The sequence below is a fragment of the Gavia stellata genome, chromosome 7 (genome assembly GCF_030936135.1).
Source record: "Gavia stellata isolate bGavSte3 chromosome 7, bGavSte3.hap2, whole genome shotgun sequence".
Lineage (NCBI taxonomy): Eukaryota > Metazoa > Chordata > Aves > Gaviiformes > Gaviidae > Gavia > Gavia stellata.
Window position 1 is genome coordinate 43,155,418 of NC_082600.1, and position 10,498 is coordinate 43,165,915.

General features: G+C 42.3%; 1 protein-coding gene across 2 annotated transcripts; it reads left to right on the plus strand.

Annotated features, from left to right (window-relative positions):
- Positions 1–182: 182 nt before the first annotated feature.
- Positions 183–10,318, plus strand: NDUFAF1 (NADH:ubiquinone oxidoreductase complex assembly factor 1). Of its 2 annotated transcripts, XM_059819985.1 has the most exons (6): positions 183–457; positions 2,020–2,134; positions 2,554–3,179; positions 5,072–5,257; positions 6,512–6,586; positions 9,130–10,318. In XM_059819985.1, exons 3-6 carry the CDS (start codon positions 2,670–2,672, stop codon positions 9,268–9,270), a joined length of 912 nt encoding a protein of 303 aa, XP_059675968.1. In that variant the 5' UTR covers positions 183–457; positions 2,020–2,134; positions 2,554–2,669; the 3' UTR covers positions 9,271–10,318. The 2 variants fall into 2 exon arrangements, with proteins under 2 accessions (XP_059675968.1, XP_059675969.1); XM_059819986.1 differs by lacking the exon at positions 2,020–2,134.
- The last annotated feature ends 180 nt before the right edge of the window (positions 10,319–10,498 follow it).

Sequence of the window (10,498 nt, forward strand, 5' to 3'; positions counted from 1 at the left end):
CCGGCCTGCCCCGCGCCGCCCGCCCGACCGGGACACAAAGGGCACCGCGCATGCGCACCGCGCCGGGGCGGGAAGGAGGGCGGGGCCGCCGCCCGTGAGGGGAGAGGGGCGAGGAGGAGGCGGCAGCGGCGAACGCCGCTGCCGCCTCCTCCTCGCCCCTCTCCCCTCACGGGCGGCGGCCCCGTGCTGAGGACGGTCTACCGGCCCCTATCAGTGTTTATTCGCGCTATCCCGCCTACGTGTTGCTGACAATCAGGCATCTTCCCCCTCAGCCTGTCTTTAAACGCAAAGATATTTGCGAATAAACTGCTCGGCACCGTGCAGCGGCCTCTCCGGTCGCCTCCGCCGCCGGTGAGGGCGGGAACTCCGTGGCCGCCGCCGGCGGAACCTGAGCGGCGCGGTGCGCGTTTCCCCGCCGGGCCCGGAAGCGGTGGGACCCACCGGTAACGGCGGGAAGGTGAGGCCGCGCCTCAGCGTCGGGGAGTGTGTCGGTCGCGGAGCCGAGAGGCGGGTGGGCGGGAGGTTGTCGAGGCGGCCGCTTTTGCGGAGAGGCCGCTACCGCCTGTCGCCGCATCCCGCCCTCGTCTCTGCCCTCCGGGCGCGGGGAAGGCGGGCGGGATCCGGGCCCGGTGCCCAGGCCGCGGCGCGGTTCGCTGCGGCGGTGAGGTGAGGTGAGGCGCGGCGCAAGCGAGACCGTCGCTGGAAGCCGAGGTTTTGTAACTGCTGGGCGGTGAATCAGTGCTGGCCTTAGATCGGCGTACTGGTAAAACGTTGCGTAGGAACAAAAATGGGGCAAAAGCAAAACGTATTAAAATTTCCCATTTTCTCCTTCTTGGTACTCGGAGGAAGCAGGGGCAAGTCTGTGCTGAGCGGCGTTCAGCTTGGCTGCGGGCCGCAGCTTCTCTGTACCTTTCCTTTCTGCTGGTGTTGCTTTGGTTTGGGGCCGGTCTGCCGGCGGGGCCCAGAAATGGCGCGGGTCACTGTGCAGGCTCTCCTTGCTTTCGCGGTCTGTGCTTCACCTCCGTCCCAAGGGGCAAGTACACCCTGCGCAAGAGTTTTCTTTTTTAGGAACTTGACTCCTATCTTGCTAAGTGTGTGATAAAGAAAATGTGACTTCCTTCAATGCGGTTTTAGTCCACGGTGCATAACTTAATCAGAGTCTGAGAATAACAGTAGTGAATTTTACCATGAGTAAAGGAAGTTATATGGCATGTAGAGAAGAGAGCGGGGCTCACCGCAAGTCTTTTTGCAGTGTTGGCTAATATATGGTATGTTATTGCCTGATTAGATGTATTGTGTTTGGATGATGGACCACAATAAGATGGCTACCAAGTGCTATCACTACAGCTGTTTAAAGATGCGGACTGGTTTCCCGATAAGGTGTTAGGCTGTGTAAAGCAAGCTTCTGCATGTCAGCTCATATTGCAGGAGAAAGAGGCAAAGAAGGCATTTAAAACATGGAGAACATGAAAAAAGAAAGGACTATCCCACTGATGCTCCATGGGAGTTTGTAACTGAGAATTATGTGAGGCTACCAAGCTCAGAAAACTTTGTGGGTGAAAGGGGCAGGGGGATGACTAGTTTTACTTTTAAAAATTCTTAGAGGGATTGAATAAGCTAAACGGTCCAGTATGGCTCTTCTGTAGTCTGTTTTGACTGACTCCATTCTTAAAAGCTCAGGGAAGATGAACTGATTTGACATCATTTTAGGATTTATTCGGGGGGGGGGGGGGGGGGGAACAAACCCCAAAGAAAAAAACAAAACCAGGCAACTAGTCTGTCTAATCTTACGAGTCAGAGATAATAGCCTCTGTACAAGCATTGAACATTAAGGCTCTCCCTTAGAATTAGAGAATAGCGATGTGGCATAGGTCTTCCTACCAGCTGTGATGCAGAGAGAAGCAAAGAGAAGATTTTCAGATTTTTTTTCCAAAACTTTATTAAAAAAAACCTGTTGAATTGCAGTCTTTCATGTTAAATTCTGTGGTCTTCACAAACCTCTCTGTAATCCTAAACCAGATGCATTGAGGGGACAAGGGGCTGGATGAATTATGGAAGAAGCATGTAGCTGCTGTAGGACTTCATATCTGAAAAGACTTGTCATCTCTGATTGTCGGATGAGACTGCCGTTCTGGTCTGTATGGCAGCAGGGTCTGCCTGTTGTGAATTTGTGATTTTCTTGCAGGGGATAATACTTTATAATCATATAGATGCCATCTTTTAGAAATGTTCTGGAGGTTGTTTTTGCTGGTGTTACTCCTAATACCGAAACTTACTTACAGTGAAAGGGATGAACAGGAATTGCTTTTTTCTATTTTCAGTTTTATTTGAAGTATTTTACTTATTTTTTTATTGGCATGGATATTTCACATCACGGGGGGCATAGGGTGGAAATCATGAAGTAAACTAGAAGTCTGAGGAAGTGTAATGCTTGATGTTATTTTTTATTCCTTTTTCCAATGGCTTAGATTTCTAGTTAAGATCTGTTTTAAAAATTAAAGTTTTACAAGCATCCTATATGTAATTTTTTTTATCTTTTCTCTTTCATTAAAGGTGGAGACAAAGTACGGTAACTAAAGTAAGATAGCTCCGGATACTGGTTTTGTTGTTAAATTAATTTCAAACCCATTAATTGCCTTACTGGAAGTGAATTCTTAAAGTTTATCAACATGGCCCTGACTACTACGTTGCTGAACAGGGCTTACTTACATGGTAGATGCTGCAGGCACAAAGTTTTGCACCGCTTACTTGGACCTCTCCTCAGCGACTCCATGTCAAAATTGTATAGCACCTACAGGAGGCCAGGGTCGCAGCCTGAGAAAAAACCCTCTTGGCAAAATATTGATTTCAGTTTTAAGAAGGGCATTGATGTCTTAAAGACTCAGCTAAGCATGCTGAAGAAGGAGACCAAAGATTACTTAAAAGGACCTGGAGGCCACCCATTCAGTCAGTACCTGCTGGAACAGACAAGAGTGTTGTGGGAGTTTCGGAGCCAAGAAGATTTAAATAAATGGGTTATTTCCTCTGATGTAGAGATTGGAGGCAAAAGTGAAGTTTACCTCAAATTGGGTAGGAATAACCAGGCTGCTCTGCTGTATGGAACCCTCAATACAGAAGTACCTCGTGATGGGGAGACAAAATACAGTGGATACTGTAGTATGAGAGCTAAACCGCCAGTGGTAAGTACAACTTCATGTGTGCATAGCTTCTCTTATTTCATCGGAGAGCCTTTTTCTGTAATCCCAGTGACAAGTGGGCTGTTGTTTACTGTGGTTGAAACTGATCACTTCCAGGAGTATTAGATATTCCTTCATGGATGTAATTGCCACTGTGTCCCTTGACCTGGAAGGAACTTAACCTTTTTCTTGGATTTTGTTTTCCTTCCTTAGAAAAGGAATAATATATGTTTGATCATTTACTTATGTACAATAGGGCATCCACTCATTATGACAGCCCTGTTTGCAGCCTCCTTGCAAATGAAGGATCTGTTATGAACCTTTACATCCAAAATTGGAATGATTAAAATAGATGTCTCTCTAAATTTGAAATTAATTGAATGTGTCGTAAGGACAAATTTTCTGGGCTTTAACTTGGCCCATTCACCAAACTTGGTTTAGGTGAATGAGCTTATATTTTTTCTCACAGGAACAGAAAATAATGCTTTGAAATGTACTTTTTAAAGGTCTGACTCCTACTGTACATCAGAAAAAGCGAGAGACAAATCTTTGACAGCTCAGAATTGAGCAAAACAGAAGCAGAAATGGATGTGCTTATTACTGATGCTGCTTGCTTCATTCCTTATTTTTAAGCACCTTTAAAAGCAAAGGAACATTTTGACTCAGTGTATAAAATGCTTAACTTTTTAGTCCATTCTATTGTTTGTGACTTAGCACAAGTACACAGGTAAAATCTTTTCTGGACGAGAAACTTTGAGAGCAGAGAATATGAGTGAGCAAAATCAATGGGCAAATGAGAGGCAGAAGAAAACTGATTAAAACGGTGACACTGTGTCAGGGGAATGGAACAAGAGGTTGAATCTCACCGGAGTTAAATTCCCAGGACTCCTACTGGCTTGTGCAAACGTAACTCAAAAGTTTCACCTCCTAATTCTGAAGTAGTGGAGTGCATCAGTCCATCTTTATAATGCAGTTTGAAATCAGAGGGTAAAAACATAAATACCAAGGTTCTTCTTCACTTAAGTAAAAAGGCTCAAAACTGGAAAACACATAAAATCAAGTAGCCACAGCCCTTGTATTAATGTATTGATGATCTACTCATCCTATTACCTAGAAGATGAGTTGGTAAAAGGACAGTTGATAGGTAACCGTAGTAGTGCTGTAAGAGAAAGGGGGAACTTCTGACTTTTTGGTGCTAATTTTGACTTGGTTTAAGCAATTCTGGCCAAGAACAGCCCTGACCCCCACCCCACCATCGCTCCAGCTGACCTCATTGTAATGCTCTGAAGACTCTTGGATCTGCCTATGTGCCCACTTTTAAGATCTTTGGAAAAAACATGCGGTTGAGAATTAGACACACTTGCAATCCGTATCATTATGTGCTGTTAATGACAAAAAGTGTTGGGAAACATTAAATGCTTCCAGTGCTTATGTCAGCCTTCAATAAGGGAAGTTATCGCAGGGTATAAATTATCCCACTTCTTCAATTCCTTGTAATCACCTCTGAATACTCTAGTACTGACCACAAAATATTAAACTTGATGAACTACATAACTTCTGATCCATCTATAGGGTTTGTGTACTTGCCTGGTAGGGAATTCAGTCCTAGGAAGGAGGTCTGATTTCTGACAGTTAGCAAGACTGTGGTTAATAATTAAAGCATGAGTCCTCAGAGTGGCGATACTGCAATTTGTGGGGTCTAATACAGTGCTGAAGGAAATACAGTGAGATCAGCAGCCAGTATGATGAGAGAGTAACCTAACTTTCAATATATCACAGTAGATACTATTTGACATGCTAATGAGGGCAGTCATCAAAGCAATAGTGCTCAGTTCTTCATAATGGAAGTTTCCCTTTATTAAGGAGGAATAATTCTATTTATTAATAATTTTTAGGGATCTTTTGCTAGGAAGAAGTATTATGACTGGTCAAACTTCAACAGTCTGTATTTACGTGTCCGTGGCGATGGCAGACCTTGGATGGTAAACATTTATACAGACCCTTACTTCTCTCATCAAAAGGATGATCTCTACAACTACTTCATGTTCACCCGAGGAGGCCCATACTGGGAGGAAATAAAGGTGAACTAACGTGTCTTTCAAACTGATGAGACGGTCTCGGGGCCCTGGCCCTAGTTCCGTGGAAGGGGAGTTCTTTCAACAGTCACAGTCTGTTGCTATTGCTGTCCATTCAACAATGTTTCTGTTACATGTCCTTGTACAACAGACACCTGCTTTTGGCTTGGGAGTTCCCAAAATTGTAAATCACTGGATTGTGGGAGGGCACACTGTGTCAATTGTATTAAAGGTTTGATCCACCGTACGTTCATCTAAATGTCTGCTTAACTATCACTGGAGTAAGAGACTAGGTACAGCAATTGAAGTATAGTAGGTGTTGCCAGGAATATTCTCTGTGATAACCATTTCACCTGTAATACAAATGGACGTAGGCTGGTGTAGGATTCATACCCTGCGACAGGATTTGCTTAGCCTGCTGGCTCGCTGGAGTCAGTCAGACTGAGAGGTGTCGTTTGTCATTTATGGCCTTTGAATCTGTGACACAAAATAATATTTGTAAGAAGTGAGAATTTCGGCTCTTTTGTCATGAAACTTGGGGAACTTTTGTAATTTGCTGATGACAACGTTAAGGAGGTTTGCACATCCTTATGAATTGGCATTCAGTGCTTCATAACGTTGTCCAGTCATACGAGAACAGCCCACTGTTTCACAGATGAGGAGTCAGGAGGATGAAAATGTCGGTGTAGCATTGCTGGCTTGCGTGTTTTCTTCTCACCCCCACCAACCAACCCCCCTGTTTCCTATCTCTTATCACAGCCCCTCCTCTTCCTTGCTCCTGCTGCATTCCAAGTCATTTTTACATTATTCTGAGCTGCTTTGCTAGAGTACTGATGTCTCAGTATGAAATTTGCACTACAAAATACACAACTTGGGTACAGACGAGCTGTCGATATACATGTGTGCTAGGCTTTTTGTTAATTTCTATTTTATGCTGACATGTTATTGGAAGGAGATGTTCTAGATGTAAACAGCCACCTTCTGCACTGCAGCCTCTGGTTGTGTCCTAACAGGGTAACAATCCTGCACAATGGCTGCGAATGGCCACCACAGAACAGCGTGGGGCTGGAGCTGGCTGGGAGTGGTTAATGAAAGTGTTAACATGGCCCATTTCTCTCTGCCAGTTCTGTGTACCCAACTAGTGCTGGTACCAGATATAGCAGAGTATTGTTTCATTTACTAAGGCAGACTTTTGGTTTCTTAAGTTTTTATTCTATGTACTGGTGACACTAAAGTCTGGTTTGGTTTTGTTTCTGTCAGATTCCGTTCTCCAAATTCTTTCTCTCCAGTCGGGGAAGAGTCCAGGATGACCAGCATCCTATCTGGTTAGACAAGGCAAGTTTTCTGTAGGCTTTATCTGTCTGAAATATCCTTTAAGATTATATTGTCATGATATAGAAAACTTACAAATCCTTTAATGTTTGTGAATTTGAAATTGAAGGGCCTCTCCTTGTTATAAGGTATTTAATCTTGTGTGCTTGCCTTTGCATTTAAATTGCCCTACTTTGTGATAGCAGTGTCAGTTTACTTCGAAGTGGCTCCAAAAATTTAAGAGATCTAGATAACCAAGAAACAACTCACAACTTACTTGGCTTTTCAAAAAAACAACATTTTTTTTTGAGGAATGATTAAAGTGACTAAAATCTAAAGTGCCAGTTGGCACAGTACTGCCAAAAATAATAAAAGTAATAAAAAATAATAAAAGTATCATATAAACTTCCTTCCTCACAGAAGACTGTAAGGGGATATCATATCGTGAGATTTTATTTGAGGTTATACTGTATCAGTGACCTTGATGGTGAGCAGCAAACTAATGTATAGGCTCTTTTTTTTTTAGTTTTTTTCAGGCTTTCTAGTCTAAGTATTAAGTAAATGCGTTGAGTATTTTTTATTTTGTTTCTTCAAATAGGTAGACTGATTCACAGGCAGAGACATATTGGAAAAAATAGTTTCCATACCTTTTTTTTCTTTTAAATTTCAGTGACCCTGCTGTATGTAACTGAGGGCAGCTTAATACTCAGTGAATACCAAAAGGAAAACAATGTTAGAAATATATATATGGGGAGAAAATAAAAGGCCTGTTACTTGAATCAGTGTTTGTCACCTGGAATGTTGCATTCATAATGAAGAAAAAATAAATCAGGAAAAAATTGAGGGCAATTCAGTGATCGGCAGCATGAACAGAATCTGTTTTAAAACAGAAGTTGAGGCTGTAGAAAAAAAGTATGAGTGATATGAAGAAGGTGGATCAACTACAAGAAAAAATATGCTTCATGGAAGAAAGTTGTTGTAAAAGGCCTGTGTTTAAATGCAGACATTGAAGAATTTATCAGGATTTGGAATATACAGTCATTCAAAATGGTAAATGAAAACATTAAGTTGTATATGGGGTGTTTAAAAACGTTTACCAGGAGTTAAAGGGATAAAACAATACCTGATCTAAGCATCCTTCACTTAATTTTCATTCCTTATGCTTAGTATTTCACAGTAAAAACGATGCACTTACTTACATTTGTAAAATTACACTTCATATTATATGCATTTTAAGGAAACCTAAAAATAGGGGAAGTGGTGTGAAGGCAATTAAAGAAGTCTTGATAAAATGTCTTGGTGCCTCATGGTGCTACTGCACGTTTTCCTAGGAAGCAGGAAAGGCATTGTTAAGCAGGAATAAAAAGGCAGGAAATAGCCAATGTGTCTAGGGCTTGCAAAGGAGTAAATGCTTCAGAGCAGAGAGTTTAGGTGACTCCTGTAGTCATCTATAACAACATGAACCAGAAAGATGGATCTTTAAAAACCTTTCCAGCCTCCACAAGCCAAATGGCTGATTGTAAAGCTTCCTTCTGGGGAAGAGACAGCACTTAAAACATCAGAACGATCTGAGAGGAATCTCAATGCATTTAATTCCTTTAGCTTTGTTCTGTCATTCATTTAGCATACATTTGTGATATGTATTTTGCCTCAGCCTACAATTATTCATCTTTATCTGACACATCCTAGGCATTATTTTCGTGCATGTACAGCAGTCCCTAAAATGATGGATGCAGCTCAGACATGCACATGCAGCAGGGCTTAGGGGCAGCTGGAGCTTAGTAGGCAGCCTGCCACAGGTGACAGAACTTGTATGAGAACTGCTAGCCCTGGGGTCTCTGAAAGGTGACTGGTGACTTGTAGGAGCTGAGAGAGCTTGCAGGCAAGCCACAGGCTAATGGGGAACATGCCTGAGCCACATGGGTTTCTATGGAACTTACAAGTTAGAGTAAGAATTATCTTTTAAAAAAATGGAATAGTGGAGAACATTAGGGGAAAGGAATGAGGAATGTTCTTTTATTTAAGAACATCATTCCAATTGGGAAACAGTGGCTAAGAACCTTGCCTTAATATAAAACTCAGTAACAAATTTTCATGCATTTTTAAAATGTCTGGTTTGGTGCACTTTCATACTATACCAGGTGTATGACTTAATCTAGAATGAAAATTCCCTTCCATCCTTAATTACATTCTGTTTGTGTTTGCTGCTCACTTAAGAATTGTGACAGACTTTATGAAAATGTACTTGTACACCCAATCGTGATGAAACTGTCCATACACAAAGCTCAGAGGATCCAAATTGGAGTGTTGCTTTAGGCTCAGGCCATGTCTCAAAGGGTTCCACACAGCAGTAGAAAGGCAGATGTGAAGGTATGTCCCACCGAGGTGTGTACTGAAAATCTGCTAGTGAAGTGTTCAAGCCTTAAGAAATAATGCTGCACTTTGAGCAAGTACCACTGTTTACAAGGCTGACCATGAATGGTTTGTAAAATAGGGAAGCGGTAGATACAATGGTGTTTGACTGTAACATTACAAATCCTGTTCTAATATATGTATCTTTTAATTAGGTTAGTACCCTTGGATTCACAATTGGAGATAAAGTAGATGGTCCGTTCCAACTGGAGATTGATTTTATTGGCCTGCTGAACGATAGAGCTCACACAGAAGAATTTGCCTATGAAACATATGAAAAGAATCCTCAACTCTAAGTGGGGCTGGTGTCCTTTGCAACATTCTTCAGACACGTGGTTTGTTTTTAGGAAACAGTTCTTAACATATGGCTTAGAACAACTTGAAGATTCTATGTAAACATTAATGAGACGAGTGCATGAAGTTTTGACTAGTGACACTGTTGGTATCTTCAAGCAGCCCCGTACAGAATATTCTGGAGAGACTGTATGTACATGGACTGGAACGTAGCCTGAGGAGAGCTGCAATGTATTCTTACAAAATAGTAACTGTTGACAGGGTAAGTTTTGGCTTCTGTCCTCCTGACCTTTACAGAAATACGAGTATTTAACGAGCTTGCTGTAGTAGTTCTTTGCACAACAATTTCATTTTCTACTTTATGGGGTTTGGAGACAGTTCTACAACACTTGCATCCGCTAGTTTTAAACTGGAAGAAGTATGATGAGAATTAATACCCTGAGGAACTGTGCTGAAATGTGACTCAGCTGCTGAAATTTACAAAGAGCAGCAGAAGTGGAAGAGGCTGAAGTATTTCAACCTTTAGCTTTGGCTCCTCTGAATAACTAAAAAAAGAAAAAGCTGCCACTGCCAAGATTGAACCAGTAGCTGTGCAGTGGACTTAGCTTTTCATTTGGAGCTGTTGAGGACAGTCCTACAGCTTTATAGAGCTACAGCTGATGAACAGAAGTAGTGCTCCAAGGGTGGGGTGGGGGGAAACCCCCATCCCTGTCTGTTCCCTGAGGAGGCACAGCCCAGCTTGGTTAGCAGTGTTACAGGGCAGATCAGATCATGCTTTTCTGATGTGTGCAGTGAGCTTACCTCAGTTGTATTGGAAGAAGTCCCAGCCTCAGCTGGTGGCATAGGAGCTCAATACCTCCCTTTTTCTGAGAAGTCTCATTTTCAGTAATTCGAGAAACACATTAAAGAACAGGTGCTGAATGGTTTCATTTCACCTGTCACAAACTTAGTCTAATCAAAGCACTGACCTTGCTTAAGTGTACTTTACAAATGCTAAATGTACCTATATTTTATATGGAAGAGGCCACAATAAAGCAAGCTGAAGCAGTGCCTCATGCTGTCATTTTCCTCTTGCACAGAATTAAATAGCTTAAGAACAAAAGAGAGGGGTGATGGTTATCATTTCTAAAGATACTGGAACAAACATACTTTCATGAAGTGGTAGGTGGGCTAATCAGTAAGGAAAACTCATCACAAAAGAGAGACACAGAGTAGTAAATACAAGCGTGA

What these genes read in the sequence shown, in the direction of transcription:
- NDUFAF1 (XM_059819985.1), top strand. Translation starts at nt 2,670, where the DNA reads ATGGCCCTGACTACTACGTTGCTGAACAGGGCTTACTTACATGGTAGA. An exon ending in TGAGAGCTAAACCGCCAGTG is followed by an intron (nt 3,180 to 5,071) that starts GTAAGTACAACT and finishes AATAATTTTTAG; the next exon opens with GGATCTTTTGCTAGGAAGAA. An exon ending in CATACTGGGAGGAAATAAAG is followed by an intron (nt 5,258 to 6,511) that starts GTGAACTAACGT and finishes TGTTTCTGTCAG; the next exon opens with ATTCCGTTCTCCAAATTCTT.